The 24,974-nt window shown below is 42.1% G+C and overlaps 1 protein-coding gene across 3 annotated transcripts in view; it reads left to right on the forward strand.

Annotated features, from left to right (window-relative positions):
• The window catches only part of mfsd13a (major facilitator superfamily domain containing 13A), a 35,095-nt gene extending 12,062 nt beyond the window's left edge, over positions 1-23,033 (forward strand). For 2 of the 3 annotated variants that reach the window (XM_084322777.1, XM_084322778.1), the window contains exons 2-9: positions 925-1,187; positions 2,239-2,318; positions 5,368-5,826; positions 7,082-7,202; positions 12,798-12,894; positions 14,210-14,381; positions 19,379-19,572; positions 21,774-23,033. In XM_084322777.1, the coding sequence (XP_084178903.1) occupies positions 1,020-1,187; positions 2,239-2,318; positions 5,368-5,826; positions 7,082-7,202; positions 12,798-12,894; positions 14,210-14,381; positions 19,379-19,572; positions 21,774-22,027 (1,545 nt within the window). In that variant the 5' untranslated portion in view covers positions 925-1,019 and the 3' untranslated portion in view covers positions 22,028-23,033. The remainder of the gene's footprint in view (positions 1-924; positions 1,188-2,238; positions 2,319-5,367; positions 5,827-7,081; positions 7,203-12,797; positions 12,895-14,209; positions 14,382-19,378; positions 19,573-21,773) is intronic. The other variant, XM_084322779.1, reaches the window with a different exon arrangement.
• The last annotated feature ends 1,941 nt before the right edge of the window (positions 23,034-24,974 follow it).

The following is a 24,974-nucleotide window of genomic DNA, read 5'->3' on the forward strand; positions in this document are numbered from 1 at the left end:
AATCGTTGTGGGGTCAAATATTTACACCCCTAAGGCCTAACTAAGTGAAAGTGAAACTTAAGCTACTCTATACTGCGACTCTGCTACACAGAGACCTATAAAATAGATCTGTCTGCAATGCATAGACATGTTCACTTTATAATTTTCTATTTTATTTTACCTTTATTTTACCAGGTAGTCACTTGAGATCAAAGATCTCTTTTTCGAGCAAGACCTGGCCAAAATGGCAGCAAAAACAAAAAACAAACATACAAAAATACATAAAAGGCAAAGTGGGGCAAGGGGATACATTTGAGCTGCAGCAAATCAGATTGAATGGGATTGGGGGAGATAATGTTGTCTGACTAAGTATTGATAAGTATTACAATATACAAATGAGAATTTCTTTTTTCTTTTTATTTTTTTAAATGAACGTGGGCACCAATAAAATGAACTAAATGGGTTTTTATAAAAAAGAACAATACACAGTGGGGGCTGTGGCCAAGTAATGTACTCTGTGGAGCCAGAACACTGAGTAACACAGACTGCCGAAGCTTTAAGAATCTCTGCTCTAAGTGCTTTATACTTCTGGTCCTGGATATGTTCACTCTTGCAGATGAAATTTTGCACAAGCAATGAAATAACACGAAAGGCAGTGATCATAAAACGTCTGCAGACTTGTAACATGTCATCTAGCCTCCTCCTCAACATTGCCATGGGGTTGGGTCCACAGATCCTGAATAGGTTGGGACATTTTTCACAATGGTGTCATGTTGTAGCTTCAACCGTCGGTTGTGTGACGGTAAAGGGTTAACCGGCTGTTGTGTGGCAGTGAAAGGGTTAACCTTATGTGAATTGTCGCAGTGAAATGGTTAACCGTTTTGGTAGTGCGGCAGTGAAAGGGTTAAGCTTACTGACCTGTGTGTGTGTGTGTGTGTGTTGCAGGCGGTGGTAAGCTGGGGGTGGTGTTGGTGACCCTGGGTGGTCCAGCCTCTGGGATGAGAGTGAGGAGGACGCAGCAGAGAGAGTGAGACAGAAGGATGGCCAGGAGGGTCTGGAGCTGCCAAGGTGTCCTCCTCTCCACCGCGCTGCTCTACGGCTCCCTGGCTCTGTTCATCTCCATCCTTCACAATGTCTTCCTGCTCTACTACGTGGAGACGTTCGTGTCCATCTACAAGATCGACAAGGTCTCCTTCTGGGTGGGGGAGGTAAGTCGTGTGTGTGTGCGTGTGTGCGTGTGCGTGTGCGTGTGCGTGTGTGTGTGTGTGTGTGTGTGTGTTAGTTAACTAACTCTGGGAATAACATAGACATTTGAAAGTGTCGCGCTTCATCTCTCACGGGTTAAAAAAGATGTTGTGCTCCACACATGCTACTGACACTGGTGGATGAAGTTATTTTCCTGACCTGGTTAAAACACTAACTGCGGTTTATTTAAATATTTCTCTTGTAAGATGGTGTCCCTGTGTTTAAGATGGTGTCCCTGTGTTTAAGATGGTGTCCCCCTGACTGAACCCTGCAATGCATTGTGGCACAGTTTCCTGTCCAATATACTGTACTTGAATGGTGAAGTATCACTTGAAAATAGTTCAAAACAGGTGAGTGAGACAGCCAGGTGAGTGAGACAGTGAGTCAGGTGAGTGAGACAGTGAGTCAGGTGAGTGAGACAGTGAGTCAGGTGAGTGAGACAGTCAGGTGAGTGAGACAGCCAGGTGAGTGAGACAGCTAGGTGAGTGAGACAGTTGGGTGAGTGAGACAGCTGGGTGAGTGAGACAGCTGGGTGAGTGAGACAGCTAGGTGAGTGAGACAGCCAAGTGAGTGAGACAGCCGGGTGAGTGAGACAGTGAGTGAGACAGTCGGGTGAGTGAGACAGCCGGGTGAGTGAGACAGCTAGGTGAGTGAGACAGTCGGGTGAGTGAGACAGCCGGGTGAGTGAGACAGCTAGGTGAGTGAGACAGCCGGGTGAGTGAGACAGTGATTGAGACAGCTAGGTGAGTGAGACAGTCGGGTGAGTGAGACAGTCGGGTGAGTGAGACAGCCGGGTGAGTGAGACAGTCAGGTGAGTGAGACAGTCAGGTGAGTGAGACAGCCAGGTGAATGTGTAACTCAACCAGGACTCCTATTCTTCAGCGCTCCTTCCCTGAGAACCCTGGAGAAGGGCGGCCTGTGAGCTCGTTTAGCTGCTGAACTGGGTGACAGTTTTCCTGTCTTGTTTACACAAAGCCTTACTGTCGGGTCTCTTCCTCCTTTGTCTTCTGTCAGGCTGTGTTCCTGATATGGAACAGCCTGAATGACCCTCTCTTTGGCTGGCTGAGTGACCGAGCCTTCCTCAGCTCCCCACAGTAAGTTCTTTCTTTCTTTCTTTCTTTCTTTCTTTCTTTCTTTCTTTCTTTCTTTCTTTCTTTCTTTCTTTCTTTCTTTCTTTCTTTCTTTCTTTCTTTCTTTCTTTCTTTCTTTCTTTCTTTCTTTCTTTCTTTCTTTCTTTCTTTCTTTCTTTCTTGCCACTATTACATGCCGATTCTTGTAATTGTGTTTCTTCTTAAAGTTTTTCTCAAATGTAAATTAAACTGCAGCAAATTGGAACAATAAAAAGGATTATTGAACCAGTCAGCATCCCAGCCTCTTTATGTGGACCTTTTGTTATTGCTCTCATCAGCACAGAGGATGCTATGCACTGCTTTGCTCAGGGATTTTATAAGTCAATAGCCACATGTCAATGGTAACACTGTTGAGTACCAAGGGCTTCACACACAGTGACTAAGAGGTCCATGCACTGTCTCAAGACAATGCCTCCTTTGATAAAAGACGTCTTTAATCCAATTGCTGTCGAATGTTTTCTTCAGCCCAAATAGTAAGCAATGTTTGTCTATTTCTTAGAAGAATTTCAGTCGGGATTCAGAAAATATCATAGCACTGAAACTGCCCTCACCAAAATAATCAGTGACCTCAGGCTTAACTCTGACGAGAATAAGATCTCCATCCTTATCCTGCTAGATCTCAGTGCAGCATTTGATACAATCGATCACTATATTCTAATCGAACCTTGTCGGTTTCTCAGAACATGTGCTAAGCTGGTTTAAAACATACATCAGAGGGAGGAAATTCTATGTTAAACTAGGAGGCCACATGTCTGAGATATATGACTGACAACAACTATGGAGTTGCACAAGGGAGTTGCTTAGGTCCTTTACTCTTCTCCCTTTACATGTTACCGCTGGGTGATATCATCAGAGAACATAATGTAGGTTTCCATAGCTATGCGGATGATACACAACTGTACATATCTGCTGAACCAAATGATACAGCGATTAACTCCATTACAGACTGCTTACTGGCAATAAATAAATGGACGAGTAAGAACTTCCTGAAACTAAACGAGAACAAAACTTAAATTCTAATTATCTGTCCCAAAACAAAAAAAGAAACGTTAATAAAGAACCTGGGAGGACTAACCCCTTGGATCAAATCTGAGGTCACTCGTCTCGGGGTTATCATAGATTCAGAACTGAACTTCAATTCTCATATTAACAAAGTGACAAACATCGTTCTTCCATCTCAAAAATATAGCAAAAGTACGACCATTTATTAATTAAAACGATGCTGAGAAGCGAATTCATGCATTCATATCTAGCCGGTTAGACTACTGTAATGCACTTTTCACAGGTCTCCCTAAGAAAACCACAGAGAGGCTTCAGCTAATCCAAAACTCTGCAGCCCGACTGCTAACTAGAACCAAAAGGAGAGAGCACATTACAGTTCTCTTTTTTTTTGATCAAATTTTTTATTATTATTCACACGAAACAAGACAACACATTAACCACAATCACAATACATAGAACTTCACAAGAAAATAACAAAAACAATAATAATAATACAGACTAACAATTATACAGACAAGAGAAAAGAAAACAGAGTTCAACCTTCTAAATTTTAATTCCAAGGGGTACTATCTAATAAATGGTCTTTCCCAGTGTTCAGCCCCGATTCCCGGTCGTGTGACCCTATATTAATAAAACGTACATCTCCAATCCACCACAAGGACCATTTTTTGAGAACACGACCCGAAAACAGAGCAATGAACCTTCATGAAAAAACAAAAACCTGTAGAGGTGTTCCATAGACTCACAGAGACCGTGTAAAAGTGGCCAAACAGTGAAGAAATAGTTAAATAGCTGCCCCCCCATAATATCCCCAGCTAAACTCAAGATGACAAGACAAAAGACAAGACAGACAAAAACATTTCCTCCTCCCCCTCCCAAGAGACCGCCGGACTCACCCGAACACGCACCCCAACCCCGCTCAGCCGCACACTGCGGTCTTTACCTTCTCAGCTGCTGCAAACCACAGGTCAATTCCAGCCTGCCCCACCCCAATCACCCGGGCTGTGGATAGCACATTACAGTTCTCATCAACTGAAGCCTGACATGTAAAGCACCTTAATAATAGTCCAGATTAAACTCAACTGAAGCCTGACATGTAAGCACTTTAATAGTCCAGATTAAACTCAATTGAAGCCTGACATGTAAGCACTTTAATAGTCCAGATTAAACTCAATTGAAGCCTGACATGTAAGCCCCTTAATAATAGTCCAGATTAAACTCAACTGAAGCCTGACATGTAAGCACTTTAATAGTCTAAATAATAGTCTAAATTAAAGCTAAGTGAAAGCCTGGAAGCACTTCCTGGTCTCATTATGTCTGCCTTGAGCGTGACTGCAGACAAGAGGCTATTGTTCTTAGTAAGGCTAGACCGCTTTTTGTTTGCGATGCCAATTTTGATATCTGGGAGCTTATATTTATGACGACCAATATTTCTGCTGCTACGCTTTAATTTGTAAGACTGATTGAAGACTGTATAGCTGGCTTTATTTAAGACTGAAGACTGTATCGCTGGATTTATTGAAGACTGATTGAAGACTGTATTGCTGGCTTTATTGAAGACTGATTGAATACTGTATCGCTGGCTTTATTGAAGACTGTATCGCTGGCTTTATTGAAGACTGATTGAAGACTGTATTGCTAGCTTTATTGAAGACTGATTGAAGACGGTATCGCTGGATTTATTGTATCGCTGGCTTTATTTAAGACTGATTGAAGACTATTTCTGGCTTTATTGAAGACTGATTGAAGACGGTATCGCTGGCTTTATTTAAGACTGATTGAAGACTGCATCGCTGGCTTTATTGACTTCCAGCAGCATTGCTAACAAATGCCAACCATTTCTACTTCCAATCATTTAAAAACCAACACACTGATGCCAGCGGATAGATTGAACCGACTCCCACTTTGTGACAAATCAGATAGTGTTTTTACTTTTAGAAAAAGTTAACTGTTCCGTATAATTCCTTTTGGATTTGTTCTTAAAAAAATATATATATTTTTCTGTCACCAGGGTGGGTTCCCAGATCACATCCCCAGAGGTGGTGCTGAAGCGCCTGCAGGCCCTCTCCAGGAACGGCCCCCTCTTTGCCCTGTCCTTCCTGGCCTTCTGGGTGGCGTGGGCCAAGCCGGGCCTGCAGTTCCTGCTGTGCCTGTGTCTGTATGACGGCTTCCTCACGGTGGTGGACCTCAACCACAACGCCCTGCTGGCCGACCTGGCCGTGTCCGCCGGCGACCGCACGCGCCTCAACTTCCACTGCTCCGCGTTCAGCGCCCTGGGCTCGCTGTCCGTGTTCCTGTCCTACACCGTTTGGGACAAGGAGGACTTGTACTCCTTCCGGCTGTTCTGCGTGGCGTTGGCGGCTGTCTCCATGCTGGGCTTCATCCTGGTGTCCCGCTTGCTGCGCCACAGGTTCCAGAACGAGGCCCGGCTGAAGCAAGACGAGGCTCTTGTCCTCAGAGAGTATGTGGGGTGATTAGTTATAGTAGCACTTTTCAACATTTAACACTTTGACTGCCCAAGGTTAATTCATTATTAGTCCCTTGAATGCCCACATCCACTCCAATGTTAACGTTAATATCGCCTAATCTATGTTTAAAATTATGGCTATGTGTCTAATCTGCCCTGGGTCACGATGGATGATCACTATCTTTTCCCGCTGGGAATGTCTGCCCGGCTTGGCTTGTCAAAGTGATTCTTCCTATGATTTTGTTTTAAATGAACGTGATTTCTATATTCTGGAGTCACTGGACTTGACGTTCATGGGACTCCATTGTTTAGCAGTTCCATCTACCATCCTCTGTACTGATGGTTACTACCATGGGTTTTTATTGGTTCATGTGGTAATGAAATGTGACCTAACTTATTTTGCACATAATCTCATACACATCCAAAGTGTGTGAGATCCAACCATAGTACAAGTGCCCCTTTAATGCATGCAGTTATCCATCTCATCTGCCTGGCAGGGAGGCGGCAGAAAGATCCTGCTCAGGTTACAGACTGGACACCAAGCTGTGTGTTTGTGTTTAGAGGCTCAGAATTAGATAATTGGTAGCTTCAATTTCAGATAACGTTGTATATGCAATAGGGCTGAGCCCGAACGTTCGAACCTTTGTTTGTTACGTTGCCATTCGAATTCTAAATCAACATTCGAATTTTTTATTTTTAATAAAATCTTTTTTTATTTTCAATTTTTCAATTTTTTTTTTAATTCTGTTTGCAGATAAAGATTAGGCTACACTAATATTATAGTATTCAAATAAACTGATGAGTTATATTCATTAAAGAAAGTTGATTTAGTTGGGCTGGGGCTTCTCCCTGGGCTGGGTCTGGCGCTGGAAAGTTGATTTAATAAAAGAAAAAAATACACATTTAATCAGATTAATCACTTTATTCAAATTGAGGATTTAGTTTGAGGATATTAAAAAAGAAATTCAGTTACATTTCTTTTTTGAATTTAGAATTTTTGAATTTTTTAATTAAAAACGAAGGTTCGAACGTTCGTTCGAAAAACCCTGACGAAGTTCGAATCCCAAAAACAGGCTTCGGGGACAGCCTTAATATGCAAACATACTATATTTATTTTAAGAAGTACTGTATATGAAAAATAAGTGTCTTTACATATACATTTGAACAATACATTGCATGTGTATTTTCATTCCATTATATAGCGACCACACTACTTGTCATCAGACTGACTCTCATCCTGTCCCCTGTTCTCTGGCAGGTTGAGTGTTGGCCAGGCTCCGCTGACCCAGCCAGACAAGCCTGTCACCCTGGGACAATATCTCAAGCAGCTCTCCAAGCACACTAACTTCATGTGGTTTGTGGCCATGAACCTTCTCCAGGTATGTGGGTCATTGTTTGGTTTTCTGTAAAACACAGTCCGCCTCTCGCGTCTCTACTTTCCGTAGCTGCATTTCTGCAGACCCCTCTCTGATTGGTTGAGCCCATTTCTGCAGACCCCTCTCTGATTGGTTGAGCGAAGCCCCTCTCTGATTGGTTGAGCGAAAGGCGGACATAATGTTATCATATCAAGAAGATAAAATTTACTACCAGATTCGCGTATAACGTTATTTCGCGTGACTTCGCGGTTTATTCATAACGTTATGCACATTTCACAACACAGCCAGCTGTCAGAAACTGTACATTGTAACGTTATATAACATAACGTTATGTTATTTCGCGGTTTATTCATAACGTTATGCACATTTCGCGTGTATATAACATAACGTTATGTTATTTCGTGGTTTATTCATAACGTTATGCACATTTCGCGTGACAACACATAACGTTATTTCACGTGACAAGTTCAACACAGCCCATTGATTGATTGATTGAAAAGTTTATTAACAGATTGCAGAATGGGTACAGTACAGTACAGCTCAATACATACAATTGTTAAGAGGATGCAGACCTGAGAAAGACTTTCGTCTTGTTTCCATCAGGGTCCCCCATTTTCAATTCATCATATGACACACATGACATACAGATAGACAGTACTGCTACATCTATACATTTATGACATACCAGATTTTCAAATACAGTACTGTTTGTGATACTAAAAAAATCCAGAAGAAGAGAAGAGGGGGGGGGGGGGGGTAGGGGGGGGGGGACACTGTACATTGGAATACTGACATACATTTGACATAGAAACTGTACATTGGAGGAGGTTGGGTAGGTGGGGTGGGGTTGGGTGGGGCTGTACATTGGAATACTGACAAAGCCATGCTTGGTCTTTATTGTACAACTGGGTTAGGACATTTGTAGGGGCCAGTTTTGAATTGCAGTCTCCCGTAGGTGTTCTTTGAGAGTGTTTTTGAAGGTGGGTAGTGATTTACATTCCTTTACAGCTTTGGGTAGGGCGTTCCACATTGTTGTGGCATAATTGCGAAACGTGTTTAGTCCCTTGTTTGAGCCGAATCTGGGTTTTACATGATTTGTGGAGCTCCCTCTGGTGTTGTGATCGTGGTATTCACTGACCTTTGGGAAGTATTTTGACATGTACATGGGTACCTTGGTCGTGTAGTGTATCTTGTAGACCAGGCCCATTGCAAGTTGCTGTACTCTGTCGTCTACTCTAAGCCATCCTAGGTTGGCAAAGTGTGCAGGGGTGAGGTGGGTTCTAGGAGTCAGGTCAAGCAGTAGTCTGACTAGTTTGTTTTGAGATGTTTGTAATTTGGTTTTTAGTGCCTTTGAGGTGCTTTGGTACCATGAGGTGCAAGCATAGTCGTAGTACCCTTGAATGAGTGCTCCTGCCAGAGTCTTCAGGGTATTCTTGTTTACCAGGGAGGAGATCCGGTACAAGAATCGAGTTCGTTGATTGACTTTTTTTATTACATTGGATGCCATTTTGTCACAGGAAAGATTAGCCTCTAGGATGGAACCCAGGTAGGTAATTTCATCTTTCTTTGTGACAATATTGTCACCCACTGTAACTGAGAAGCCGTCTGTTTTGCTGAGTTTGTTATTTGAACCGAAGAGAATGGACTCTGTTTTGCCCATGTGTAATGATAGTTTGTTGTCGGCGAGCCATATGCAGAAACTGTACATTGAGGGGGTTTGAATCACTGTTTAGTGTTTACACTCCCCACTTACTGTAACTGTACCATGACGCACTCCCCACTTACTGTAACTGTACCATGTTCTACATATAACCTCATCTCATGCACCTTGTTGTGTATCCTGTTTCTTTTTCCTCATTATTATATTCAGAGTTAATTATATTGTTTACACTGTCTTTCTTCTATTATAACCCTGCCCATTTGATGTTCCCAAATCATATTCAGAAAGTATCACAGAGACTTCTATTGACCAAGGAATTAGTTTTTTTGTATCCACTTTTTCTCCCATTTTCTATATTTTCTCCCATCCCAATTTCGTATCATCCAATTCAACCCTCCCCTGTCACGGACACTGTTTCTTGCCTCCCACAAGCCGGCTGCAATGTGGACTAAGTCATACATAGCACAAGTCCCCTCCGGTACTTGAGGTAACAGCAGTCGCATCTTTTCACCTGCGCAGCTCGATCTCTCAGTGGCGAGGAGTAACGCGTGGGAGGCTCACGCTGCCCCCGACACTTCCTGATTCTACTGCGCAGGCGCACCAACCGACCTGTAGGAGTCGCTGTCCACAACGCCCGATCCCCACCCATCAGTTTCCCACCCCCTAATACGGCCAATGTGTATTAGTACGGACGACCAGCTAAACTGAAAGCAAATGTGGAGCGCTGGGCTCGAACTGACGAGCCCAGCGTCTCCAGCATTTCGTGGCGAGCGCCTTGCCCACTACGCCACATAGCCGCCCTTGACCAAGGAATTAGTTATTATTAGTAAGACACAACATTTCAATCAAACATATAATAACATGTGTTTCATCATACCAACTGATCCTGGTGTGACAATACCTAACATTTAGATTAACCCAGTTAATGCTTAACTAGACAGTTAGAAGAAAGCAGGAAGCCGGACCAGCACTCTCAGATTCAAAGTTTTAATTGCAGCCTGGAACATACATGTTTCGGAACCAATGTGTAACTAGACAGTTACAATATAACATTTATATTAATTAACCCAGTTAATGCCTTAAGAGAAAGAGTCTGGTGGTCAATGTCACTTCGGATTGCTACGACACATCTCTACTGCTTGTGACAGGCTGTGGTGTGTTCCAGACATTACTCCTGTTGGGAAACTATAGCGATGGTCTGTGCTCACCACACTTTTCTTCGGCCTCCCCGCAGCGAGCCGGCGTCTACCCCCGAGCTTCACAGTAATAATTCATTGATAATATTTAGGGTTTGTTTCGTAGCCATGGATTAGACCAAGTCCGGGATCAGATAGTTAATTGAATGGACCAACTCTAGATAGTACTGTCATATCTTAGACCATGTCTGTAACCGGCCCATGTGTTAATATCCGTATACGTACATACACAGTATACCGGTACACTCTACAGACTAGAGTAATTGTATTCCTTCTCTTACTTACTTCCTGTGGCAATATACAACAGTTTTGCCTTCATGCTGGGGGTAACTGGCAGAAAAGTGCAGCTGTTCCCAGGGAACACCTTCATAGCACCAGCTTGATGTTTACAAGGTGCCCCTGAGCTGCCCACAGGACATGAGCACGTTTCAAGGTTTGTGTCGACCAGGTAGACCTTCCCAGGTGTGGAGGCACTCTCCACCTCGAACGTTGACCCATCAATCTACACATAATGACAGATATAAAAGGGAAGTCATAAGAGATACGCCACAAGTAAGGTAAGTCATAAGGAATGTTTTTTATACATTTATTTCCTATTTTCTAATCTGAGCAAACCTTGAATTTTAGGTGTTCTATTGTGCTACTATCGTATTAGACAATTACTTTTTACTTATTTTGTTACAAGAAATGTCAAATCAACATAGGTCAAAAACACAACAGACTCAGTCATTGCATGCTGTATAAATTAGGTGTGTGTGCCTTTTTGTGCCAGTTTGATTGTTATTTACCTGAGAAATGTTCTCTGGCTTGACGTCACTGGTCTTTACCAGGGACCTTGACTTGTGGAACCTGTCCCACTGGCCGAGAGCTGCATCTGTGATGTGTGCCTCGTAATACCCATTGAGGCGAGTGGTGAGGAAATCAAATAGTTGGGGCGCGTTGTAAGCCTTGGTCCGGCGCAGGATCTTATCCTTCACAATCCTATTTGCGGCTTCTGCATAGTTGTTCGTGTTGTTTCCACGGACCGGCAACGCTAGTCTGAAGCACAGGGCCCAAGACTCCTTCCGGCCATACAACGTCTCCAGGTATGCCCTGAAGTTGGGGTACCTGGCATTTTACAAAAAAACAAAATGTACAGGACAAGGAGGACAACAGACGACACCTTGCCAGGTGTTTGTGTGGTTGGTGTGTACCTGGTGTTGTGCTGGCACCTGTAGTCTCTCTGTATACAAATTATAAGATATTTATTTTACCAGAAAGATCCTCCCAAGATGTTGCATTGTCATGAACCCATGAACCCAAGTAATGACATCCACTGTAGTTATGCAAATGTGGTTGAAATGGAAGAGTCAAATGATCCAGAGCCATCATATATTTGGAGACAAATATTATAGTATCAGCCATAAATGACTTTTCAGCTGAACGTACTGAAAGTGGAAAATCACTTCTCAGGGAATGTTGACCATACCAACTCTAAAAGAACAACATACTCTGAAGATGATATTCTTGGGTCGCGTATGGGCCACTCTCCAGGTGACCTGCATCGACCTTGCCCACACCAGGATCTCCTCCTCAGACTGGTGAGTCATTCGCACAGTGGCCTCAAAAGAGGTATGGTCAACGCAGGATGGGTTCACCGTACGTCTGTACGTGCAGACATGATATGTGTAACCCTTCGGTAAAAAGTCCTTCAACACACAAGCAACAAGATGTTATTTTTTTGAAAGCCAGTAAATAATGACAAAAAAAGCATAGACACTTAGAAGAAGCAATGTACAGTCCCCCCACCCACACCTACCCAACCTCCTCCAATGTACAGTTTCTACGTCAAATGTATAGCCTCTCTTTTCTGGACTCTTTTTGTATCACAAACAGTACTGTATTTGTAAATCTGGTATGTCATAAATGTCTAGATGTAGCAGTACTGTCTATCTGTATGTCATGTATGTCATATATGTTATCATGAATTGAAAATGGGGGACCCTGATGTAAACAAGACGATGAATTGAAAATGGGGGACCCTGATGTAAACGAGACGAAAGTCTAGGCCTACCACAAGTTCAGGGTACGCATCCAGATTAGATTCACATGGCGGAGTACAGGGAAAACGCTCATCATTGCTGACGCCCATCTTTTAAGATTTGCTGCCATATTAATGTATTATACATTCAATATATACTTCAATATATCGAACATAACATAACATTATATTTGCGGCATTACATTTGCGGCATCTTTTTCTTTTTATCTTCTTGGCGCGATAACCTCGATAACCTTACGCTCACCTCGCTCACCTTAGAGAGGGGCTTCGCTCAACCAATCAGAGAGGGGCTTCACTCAACCAATCAGAGAGGGGTCTGCAGAAATGGGCTCAACCAATCAGAGAGGGGTCTGCAGAAATGCAGCTACGGAAAGTAGAGACGCCCCCCTCTCTTGCATTTCTTCAGAGAGCGAGATCGGAGTTAATTTGGTAACCTGTACTTCCCCATTCTTATGTATATTTTAGACTCTGAGGATGTTATCTTTACTATCTTTACTAGAATCTGCTTTGTTCCAGGATGTAGGCTGTACTGCCTCCTTGATGGTTCAATGTTGTGTCATCGTGTTGGATCATAGGGCTCCCAGAGGCACAGTGCTTTCCAGATCATCTTTGTTTACACTCTAAACAACATGGCTTTTAGCACACTCCTTTAATCTCCACTCTCCTTCTAATGTTGTTCATGTGTTGTGCGCCCCCTGCAGGTGTTTCACTGCCATTTCAACAGCAACTTCTTCCCTCTGTTCTTGGAGCACCTCCTATCGGACAGTATCTCTGCCTCTACAGGTTCTATTCTCCTGGGTAAGAGCACAGTGTGACATGGGGAGGAGAATAGTGATTCCATCATAGACAACTGGCATGCCAGCTTTTTATGATTGACAGATGAGCCTGTCCTTAGCCAAGCAAGATAAGATGATTTTACATTTTATGTGAGGGTGGTTACACACCGTAGGACTATCTGAGCAACTCTCAGGACGCTGTCACCTGCCTTGGTCAGTGTGGTTGAATCAAACCGTGTTTACCCCCATGGTACCATGGTCTGCCTATACCACATGGTCTCGGTTTGTTTCCAAGTGGACCCTGGAGCAGTACGTTTTAAAAGTGTAATTATTTTAGTACTTTATAACATTTGTGCTCGTCATAATGGAAATGACCACAGTCTTTCGGGGTCATTTGTCAGGGTTTAAATATTGTCCAGTAAACTGCTGCCGTGCGCGATCACATGGCTTTGTTAATTGGTTCTAGTTAATTTGTCAATTGGCAATGTGGAATAAAACCAAATTAAAAACTGAAGCAAAAGTAACAACTTCACTTCTGCTTTGGACTGTTTTAAATAAACTCTGATGTGAAAGTGCCCTAAGACTAGATTTGCTGTTCCAGTCCAATTTATAAAAAAAAAAAAAAAAAAAAAAAATTATTTGAGAAAAACTTTGATGTAGGATTTTAATAAGCATCTTATACATTTGTTTGTGGGACAATTGTGGTCAATTTGTGAGTTCACTGTAATGCATAAACGCCAGTTAACCCTTTCACTGCCACACGACAGAAGGTTAACCCTTTACTATCACACAACAACCGACGGTCGCCGGCTGTCGTGTGGCAGTGAAAGGGTTAACCTTCTGTCGTGTGGCAGTGAAAGGGTTAACCGTTTTGGTAGTGTGGCAGTGAAAGTGCTGTAATATGTTAAAATAATAGCTCTACATTCTGACAGCCATCACTGATATACAGTAGATTGTCTGGTCAGTAACATGGGTCTCCCAGTCCCTCCGCTCTGCAGTAAACAGAAAATAAATGTTCCGGTATCCCGTTCCCACTTTATCCAATCAGGAGAGAGAACTCCACACTGCAAAATGGTCTGACCAAATTAAGAAATACAATTTAGCTATAAGCATATATGTGCGTGAAAGAAGTAAAATTATCTGCCAGTGCAGTAAGCAAATTTAGCTTGGCAAGATTTAAGTACAAATATCTAGGGTTCTCTCTCCTTATTGGATAAAGTGGGATACCAGAAAATATATTTTGTGTTTACTGCAGAGTGGAGGGACTGGGAGACCTGTGTTACTGACCAAATAGGTGTACAGCACCTTAACTGCTGCTTTGCTTCCCCACTCTGCAGGGATCTCTTACATCGCTCCCCACCTGAACAACTTGTATTTCCTGACACTGTGCCAGCGCTATGGAGTTTACCAGGTCATCCGCTGGCTCTTCATGCTCAAACTGGGCCTCAGCGTGGCCATGCTGCTGGCAGGAGCCGACCACATCTACCTGCTGTGCATCTTCATCGCTAGGTATGAGACACAAACACAATCTTTCTAATGAGTAGTTGTGTGTCGTTGTCGAAGCTGCGTAAAGACAATAATTCTCAGTTTACCTTTTCCCTTTCTAAGTTTCTGTTTGCATGTGGCTCAGCTGTCTGTGTAAACATAGCGTTTGGCAGGTGCTTCTCGGAGCTCCAGCTGAGCAGGTGTTCTGTACCAGACGACCGCTCTACCTCCTGAACCACTGTCGCCCTATACTGTACTAGTTGTTGTTCATAAAAGCGACTCACAAACGCATCCCTTGGCAGGTAGTGCTATGCAGAGGCCTTCTTTCACCATGAACACACCTGATTTTAAATCAATAAATCAACTAAACAAGAGCACCTGCATCAATTAACTCCAACAAAAAATGGCCAGTTACTGTATAAGGTTTGAAATTAATGTAGTGCTGAATTATTGTAACATATAATAGTGAAATATAGACGAACCAGACATAGCCTACAAACTTGCTCACACAATTTTGTCCATCATTTAGAATAAACTGTAACATACATAAATGGATTCTACTGATCGTACTAGCAGTCTTATTATTGTTAAACGGCTGCATGTTTAAATGGTCAAGAGATCTCTTCTCATTACAATATCGATTTTTTACATTTATTAATTTAGCTGACGCTTTTATCCAAAGCGACTTACAAGTTCTGTACAACAACTCCGCAGGAAGGGTACAACTCTGGCAGCTAAGTAACAATGTTCATCAAACTGTTTTGAACTTGTGTGCTACAGTCTTGAGTGCATAGTAGTATAGACAGATTAGCATAGTAGGCTAAAGCAATATAGGCAAGGAAGATTATCTAGTATCAAAGTGCATGATCGTAAACGTATGGTAACTACGTCTATTCTGCATCGAACATTGTACATATGTCTAAACTGAACACTGTGACCTCTTTTTTTTTTACTTCTAATTTTACTATGTTTTTATTTCATACTTATCTTGTCTTGCACAGTCTCTGGAGCGCAACAGTAAGAAGCATTTTGTACAAAAGTATTCTGTACTTCTGTATGACAACTATTAAAGAAACTTGAACTTGAAAAGACGGTATGAAGCTAACTCAACTCTCAATAACAGAATGTTGTGTTTGGGGGTTAGAGGCTGTAACCTCTCTCTCATAGCACTCAACAGTGTTGTGTTTGGGTAGCGCAGGGGTTCTCAAACCTTTTTATACTACGACCCCATTTTATTTAGGATTTCTTTTGGCGATCCCACACTTCGTATTGCGTAATTTCAACATGGAAAAGGAATATAAAAATAAAAGCACACATTGTTGAACTTGATCATGCATATTTATTAGAAGATGAAATTACAAGGGCGGTTAGGTGGCGTAGCGGAGATTGCGTTCGTCACCAACCCCGGAGCTGTGAGCTGGATTCGCCTGTTCGAATCCAGCTCACAGCTCCGGGGTTGTCACCAGCTTGGCTGGCCGTTCACACTAATACAATTGGCTGTATTAGAGGGTGGGAGAAGCTGGCGGGGTGGGTCCGGGTCGTTGTAAACAGCGACTCCTACAGTTCGGTCGGGGCGCCTGCTAAGCGCGGATAGGACCTGAGTGGGATAGTGTGATCCTTCCACACGCTACGCCCTCTCAGGGAGGATCCGCGCTGCCAGGTGAAAAGAAGCGGTTGATTGGCTGGACGTGTGTCGGAGGAAGCACGTGATAGCCTCCACTCTCCCAGATGATCTGACTGTGGGGGGTAAGTGCGCAGGGGCGTCAATTTGGTATGGCAAGGTATGGCACTCGCCATACCTTGGCAAATAAAAATGTAAAAAAAAAAAATAAAAAAAAAAATAATATTTTTATTTTTTTTATATATATATTTTTTTACTATTTTTTAAACAAACACATAAACATAAACATGACAACATAAAATTAGATATACAAGCATTAATTAACAGTGCACATCCAATGAAATTACCATTTAAATAAATGTAATATACAAGGTATACACCTAATACTTGCTATCTAATACCCTATACATATATGCTCTCGCTCGCTCCCCCCCCCCCCCCCCCCGGGCCCCCCCTTGGATAATCCATCCAATTATTTACAATTTTTTATGTTGATTTAGAATTCGAATGTCAACATTATGAACGAAGCTTCGAACTATTCGGTACAGCCCTAGCATGTTTTGATATTGTCAATTATCTCACTTTTACTAGGTGACTTTTACTGTGACTAACTGAAATATGCCCAAAAAAAAGGAAAATGGACATAGGGACGTTTTTTTATCAAAGGGCAGCAGAGACAAGTGATACAGGGACACAGGTAAGGTCTGGCTTAGTGATTATAACAGTGCAGTTCAGCATTCAGTAACCCATACTTTTTGTGAATGTGTTTTTGATACTACATACTGTTGAACACACACCTCAAAACCGTACCTAAGGAAAATTGGCTCAATTGCAAGAAAAGTAATAGACAGTTATGATATTACATTCTGCATAATTCGTATGCTAAATATTGTGGTTCCCTGCTTTAGTCTGTTGACACATTTCTATACTAAAAATGCTTGTGTAGTCCTGTGTCATACCTAAATGTCATATAACTGAATTGTATAGAAACAACTCACCAAAAGTGACTATTGCACAACTGATTTGACAAAAAAAATTCCACCAAGGGGGAATTTGGTGGAATTCCCCTTGGTGGAAATCCCCTTCACCCCCACCCCCACCCCCCCCTCGCCATACCTTGCCTTTTACTGAAATGACGCCACTGTAAGTGCGCAGCGACCAGGAAGGGGATTGGGAATTGGCATACGACTAACATTGGGATGGGAGAAAATCGGAGGAAAATGGAGGGGGAAAAAGATTAAAAAAAAAAGAATATAAAAAAGAAAAGAAAATGAGACTTAATGGGGAAGGGTGTGCTTGTACATTTGAACATAGTTCCATGATATGTGGCTGCATTGTGCTGAGAAAGAGGCGGAGATCCGCTTCTACTCTGAGGCGAGATCTGTATTTATATATTCTGTATTTATGTCGGTGCCGAAAATACGGCCTAATAGTGGTATGTTGATGCGAAGGGGACAAGCTTTCTCAGTGCAGCATTACACAACACTGGGTACTCGTTCCAGACTGATATCCAGAACTTTGCGGGCTGTCCCCGAACCCTGTTTTTGGGATTCGAACTTCGTCAGGGTTTTTCGAACGAACGTTCGAACCTTCGTTTTTTAATAAAAAAAAATATAATAATAACTTTTTTTTTAATAATATATATATATTTTATTATTTTTAGTATCCTCAAATTAAATCCTCAATTTGAATAAAGTGATTAATCTGATTAAATTAGTCTTTTCTTTTTATTAAATCAACTTTCCAGACCCAGACCCAGCCCAGGGAGTAGCCCCAGCCCAACTAAATCAATTAAATCAACTTTCTTTAATGAATATAACTCATCAGTTTCTTTTAATACTATAATATTAGTGTAGCCTAATCTTTATCTGCAACTGTGAAGAAAAACCCCATTGGTTTAAACAGAATTAATAGAAATAAAAAAAAAATCGAATGTTGATTTAGAATTCGAATGCCAACGTAACAAACGAAGGTTAGAACGTTCTAACGTTTGGGCTCAGCCCGTCTCTCTTGTCTCTCTTTCGGGAAAATAGTTCCGTAATTGTTCAATGAGCCCTTCTATGTGGCTACAGATTATGGGCTTCAAATATTTTTTTGCAACATTCTGTTCCCCCAAAAAGCAATCAAGCAGAGTAAATACCCACTGATTATCCTGGAGTGCCACAAACGGAGTTTCTTAATCCAGCTCTCCATTTTAGCTGCAAGTCCAAACAGGTCTGTGTCCCGACCTTGTAGTCCCAGATTCATCACCGCATTGAGGCGGTCAAATATGTTGGCTAGATATGCCAGCTGTGCCAGCCATTCATTATCAGCACATTTCTCTGCCAATGGGTTGTTTTTGTCTGAAAGGAAAATCTGCGCTTCTTCTCTCTCCACGCTTCTGACAACAAACCTATCTATTGCGAGTGTCCAGATTATACATGCGCAGGATGTACAGTACTGCTTGCTGGCTTTCCGGCGACTGCCACCAAGCCTCTTCAGCTCATTCAGAACGCAGCGGCCCGCCTGATCTCAAACCTACCGAAGTCAGCCCATGTCACCCCACTTCTTAGGGACCTGCACTGGCTCCCCATCGCCGCATGAATCCGCTTCAAGGCCCTCGACCTGGCATACCGTGTGGCAAAGGGAACCGCTCCCGCCTACCTCCGGACCGTCTAATGGTCTCTAACTACACACCCTCAAGACCCCTACGCACTGCATCTTCTGGCCGCCTCAGACCTACTCCTATCCAAGCTCCGGGAGGGTCATCAAGGAGAAGCCGCCTATTCTCGGTCCTTGCCCCACAATGGTGGAAATGAACTGCCCACCACAGTTGGGACAACCGAAACCTGTCCAATCTTTCGCCGTCGACTAAAGACGCACTTCTTCAACCATTATCTGAAATGACATTTTTTTTTTATCTAACCCTAACTAATCTTGCTGTCATGCACTAATATACTAACCTACACTGTAGCACTCAACACTGATGAACATTGTTACTCAGCTGATAGAGTTGTACCCTTCCTGATGACTTGTTGTACAGAACTCGTAAATCGCTTTGGATAAAAGCGTCAGCTAAATGACTAAATGTAAATGTGTATTGGAATACCGTGGCCCTCCGAGACATGGCGAATACACACAGCTGCCAGGTGGAAAACTCCATCTGAGTTGGGCTCGTCGGTTTTTCTCTTGATTAAAAAAGAAATGTGCTGCCAATGCGCGACCTCACTGTCACCTACCCTCAACCCCACTTTGGTTCGTGACCCATAGTTTGAGAACCGCTGGGGTAGAGGTTAACTCTGTTGTGTTTGGGGTTAGAGGCTGTAACCTCTCTCTCTCTCTCTCTCTCTCTCTCTCTCTCTCTCTCTCTCTCTCTCTCTCTCTCTCTCCTCTCTCCCTCTCTCCCCCTCTCCCCTCCCAGTAACCGGGTGTTTACAGAGGGAACCTGCAAGCTGCTGAACCTGGTGATCTCAGACCTGGTGGATGAAGACTTTGTGGTGAACCGCCGGCAACAGGCCGCCTCCGCTCTCCTCTTTGGGATGGTTGCCCTGGTAACCAAACCCGGCCAGACCTTCGCCCCTCTCATCGGCACATGGCTGCTCTGTGTCTACACGGGTATGAACAGACGGACAGAGATCTTTATAGGCGCTTTCACTGGAATTCTGTTGCTAGGGGGACAGTTTGGATCCAAGTGCATTTCCTGGCCGCTATTGTAGTGAACATTGCAACAGGAAATAAACTTGGGTCCATTTAGTTTTATGTTGTCAAGTTGAAGCCGACTGTAGCGATGGACGGATGCACACTACAAGGTTTTGACTTAAAAGTTGTGATCCCAGTTAAATATTCAAGATCAATTATAGACTTATTTCTCATCTTGTTGATGCTGTAAACCAGGGGTTCTCAAATTATATTTTTTCACTATCCCATTTTATTTAGGATTTTATTTTGGCGACCCCACACTTAACACTTTCAGTGCCATAACGTTGATTAATGTCCTTGAGTGCCAGCATCCACTTCAATGATAGCGTTAAAAACGCATAATCTATGTTTTAAATTATGGCTATGTGTCTAATCTGCTCGTCGCTTATCAATGACTTGTTAGCAGTCAACATTGTCGAAACGGATTGTTTTCTAATCGGTTCATATCCTTTTTATAGCATTTTGAAAAGCTATCGTTTTCTTGAAAATTTTCGGAAAATAGAAAGATTCCCTCATAAACGGCATTTATTGGAATATTCTCGAATACACTAGACACGTTGTCATTTGTCTGCCTATTTATGAATCGTTTTCAAATAAACGCTAGATTATCGATAGTATATGTGTACTTATGCACGCTATAGAAGCGAGCTGAGAAATCGATTCTCTCATTTCCTCAACAGCACACATATACACATACGGGACACGCTGTTATCTCAGTGAAGACAGCTCTGATTATCCTAAAACTGGTAACATAGACTCCTTACCTTAGATCAGATGTTCTCCAAAAAGATTATTCCAATTCCTGATCGCCATTCCAAAAATCGATCGCGTTTATTGATTGATTATTGGCTGCTGTAAATATATATTCCAGGCTGCTTTGCATCTCGCGATCACTTCCCTCGTCATTTCATTTTTTTTTATCATTTTTTTTTTTATTCGTACATGGAATTACCACAGTCCAACAGTACATATTCATATAATTCACCAAAAATACCATGGCCGAAAGGAACAGGAAGAAGAAAAAATCTTATATATACCTGCCCCTACACACACACACAACACACCGATAGACATATTGTGTAAAACCAAACAGAATATACCCATTTTGCAAAAAAAAAATATATTTAACATCAACACAACCAAATTAAATCAACATAAATAAACCCATTTTGTCTATCTATCAGTCAAACTACATATTTTTAGGTTCATTCATTTACACACACACACACCCCCACACACACACACTTATATAATGTATTATACTTCTATATACTATCTAATTTCTATTTTATTATAATATAACTAAATCATACTATTTATTCTACACCATATTGGTACAGTATTATACAATATTTTAATATATTATTATTCTATGTTACGCTGCTATATACTATATTACTATACTCATACTGGCCTACACTACAACTCTATGCTACGTCATCCTGACACGCTAAACTGCAATATTATACTAAACTGTGCTATACTGTCTATGTATCTTTTCTTTGCACAACCTTTGAATGGCCTGCAGTTACACAGGGATAGACGATAGGGGGCGGTATTTTCCCATCGGAGCTCCTAGAGGGGCTGCTGTACCAACGGGAGACTCGGTTGATGAAATATGAATTCAGATCGCTAATAAAAAAATCAAACGACAATTTGCGTCGTCGGCACTCAACGGGGGGCATGAAAAGACCACATAACACGTCGCTGGTACTCAAAGTGTTAATGTATAGCGTAATTTCAATGTGGAATTAAGGAATATCAAAATAAACGCACACGTTGTTGAACTTGATCATGCATATTTATTAGAAAATTTTATTACAGCACTATGTTATCAATACACATTTATAAAACAAGGCATATTTAGCCAAAATATGTTGCCAGAACATAAAAAAAGGGAAAAGAAACATTGTCACCTACCCACGACCCCACTTTGGGTCGCGACCCATAGTTTGAGAACCACTGTTGAATCTAGACATGTGGAGAAGTGTAATTCTGACGTGGCTGAAGTCCTTAGTGAGCAGTAGTGAATCTCAAACCTATATTGAAATGAATCCGATCCCAGACGTTCACATGAACTCACATGTTCCTCGTCCACTCTTTCCGTCCACACACAGGCTTTGATATTTTTGAGAGGAAGCCTGCGCCCGACTCCGTGGCGACGGGGCCTGCTGTGGCCCCTGGCGTGGCGCCCCTGGCCCCCCTGCGCCTGGGCTGTTTCCACATGCTGGTGTTCGTGCCCATCACCTGCGCTCTGCTGCAGCTGGCAGCCTGGTCCCGCTTCACGCTCCACGGCCGCAGACTACAAGGTATCAAGACCCAGAGGCAAGGAGCCCAGTACAGTCACCTCATTGATGTCAAGGCTATATAAGCCAGGAGGGAAACTGATCCGGGACCAGCACTGCGGTCTCTTCACGAGGTGAGGACTGAAGAGAAACTGATATGCCAACACTCGTGGACAACTTCACGCAAGTCAAGCGGCCATTGTGTCTGGGATACACGACACTACTACTCCCCCTGCCTGTGGAAGAGGGTGCCTCACGTGACCGGGCGTACCAGCCGTTGGGACGGGACAGTCTTGCACGGGGGACTCGGGGAGGCACATGAAATGTCACGTTTATTTTTTTAAACAAATCTTGCCTTATTTTGATATTAGAATAACAGAGACTTATATTTATATTTGAACTAATGACCAAATGATGAACGTAGAACCAATCAATCTGGGACCAAGCCCACAGCCGCTCGGGACGAGGGCCGCTTCTCGTTTTACAGTTAGTAACAGTACAAGTTCCTGAATGTTCTTTACCACTAAATAAATCACAGACATGGATCAGGTTTACCAAAGTAAAGTCGGGGGTCGCCACAAAGCTAGATCATTTCCCCAATTTGTCGTTGTTATCGTGTTGTGGAGATTTAGAAGAATTGTGTGAAAATGGCGCGTGTTAGTTGACGTGACGTGGACACTGCGTGTTAGTTGCACAGAAGAGGTGATACGTCGTGCTTTTCTGTTGCCTTCGTACAGGACGCCCAGCACTCTTTGATATTGAGAAAGATGATTTGTAATTGATCTTGTATCGAGTCTCAACTAGATCTTGCACAAAACTGCCAACCTTTTGTAAAGTATCGTATTCAACTTCATTGTCTACTCGTGTTACAGCATACATAACACTGTGTGACTTTTAACATAGTTGAACATTGGTAACAGTATACGTTTCTATGCCGATTAAATCTACATTTATGCCGTTTAAAAAAAGAAGTATTTTTCTGATTATGGAAGGAATGTCAGTTTGTTGTTTTCACCATATCTTTGTCTACCAGTAGCATTAATGCTGTACCGTGGTGACTGTTTTACTGCCAATAAATACATTCCATATGTTTTCACTGTGATGTGTAATTAATATCTACATGATTTTAACTGTAATGTCCATCTAAGCCAAGGTATTAGTCTAATCAGAGAGATTGAGGGATTGATATATGGATAGAGATGGAGGGATGAATAAATAGAGATGGAGAGATGTGTGTGCATATATGGAGAGATGAATATACAGAATGATGGATGAATATAGAGAGGTGGAGGGATGAATATTTAGAAAGATGAGATGAATATATCGAAAGATGGAGGGATGAATATTTAGAACGGAGACGGATATAGAAAGATGAATATATAGAGGGATGAATATATTATAGATAGTGATGGATAGTGATGAATATATAGATATAGTGCTGTGGCTTAGCACCAGATTTGAGAAGGATGTGGACGCGCCGGACAAAAGCACAAAATTTTTCCCACGTGTTCCTCATCATCATAGCTTTCATTTTGGGGTAGGGGCCACGTCATCATGATGGATTTCAAGATGGCCGCCATGTAAAATCAAGGTTCTGCCCATTAATAAATATCTTGGTCCATAGCGTGCTCAATATTTGAGCGAACACAAAGGTATTGGTATCCCTGTAAACTAGAGAAGCTAAGCTTTACATTGGTATCATTTTCATTAAGCCCAACTGTTGGGAAGGTGGTTTTAATAGGAATTTATTCAAAATTATGTTCAATTTTCGCCTAGAAAAAACTGCCATGCTCATCTTCCAAAAGGTCCCTTGGCCGTTCACATGAATATATCAGAGTGAACATTGGTTTTATTGGTACCCACAAGCCTCTTCTTTCCAGACATACCCACTTTGTCCAACTTGCATGCTATTTGGGGCAATAATCAAGCAGGTTTGTGTATGTGGTACAAATGTGTCGAACATTCTAACAACTGCCAAAAATGTGAATGTTGGGTTAGGGTTTGTTGTTAGAACGTTGAACATAGAAGATCAATTTTGGTGTCAAACTACACATTTTCTGGGTCAATAAATGTGTTAATGCTATGAAGAATGTCACCAGATTAATATTTGTACCATTCTAACAACATATTTACATAATTTTGTACTTGTTTAACACTTTCAGTACCGGCCATTAACATGGTAAAGCATGGTTAAATGCCACCACCCACTTCAATGATAGCGTTGTGAACGCATAATCTCTGTCTTAAATTATGGCTATGTGTCTAATCTGCCTGTCGCTTATCAATGACTTGTTTGCAGTCAACATTGTCAAAACGGATTGTTTTTTTAATCAGTTCATTTCCGTTTTATAGCATTTTGAAAAGCCCTCGTTTTCAAGGAAAATATATAGATTCTGTGATAAAAGGCATTTACTGGAATATTCTGGAATACACAAACACGTTGTAATTTTTCGGCCTATTTATGAATCTTTTCCAATCAACGCTAGATTATCGATAGTATAAATGTGTATTTATGCACGCTATAGAGGCGGGCTGAAATATCGATTCTCTCATTTCCTGATCGCGCACACACAGACACACACACGCATAGGGCAAACGCTTATATCTCTGTGAAAATAGCTCTGATTATCCTAAGACTGGTCAAATAAATTCCTTACCTGAGATCAGATGTTATCCAAAAAGATTATTCCAATTCCTGATCGCCATTCCAAATATCGATCACGCTTATTGATTACAGTGTTGGTACTGTAAATACATAATCCACGCGTTTTCCGGGCCGGCGAGCACAATGGATTCTTCAGTTGGCTTGAGGGAAAAGTAAAATGAGGAAACTGGCCTGGACAGTCCTCTGGCGCCCCCGGGCGGTCTGTTCACGGTGCTACAGGCCGCCGCCCTTCGTATGGACTTTTGTGTAGACATATTGTCAAGTCTGTTGTCTGTCTTGCTCCCTGTGTATCTCCCATTATACAGATGTTCTAGTCTCCCTTGTATTCCTTGTGTTATGTTACAATGTTTATTCCTGCCTGTTAGTTC

This window comes from Notolepis coatsorum (genome assembly GCF_963971535.1).
Source record: "Notolepis coatsorum genome assembly, chromosome: 10".
Classification (NCBI taxonomy): domain Eukaryota; kingdom Metazoa; phylum Chordata; class Actinopteri; order Aulopiformes; family Paralepididae; genus Notolepis; species Notolepis coatsorum.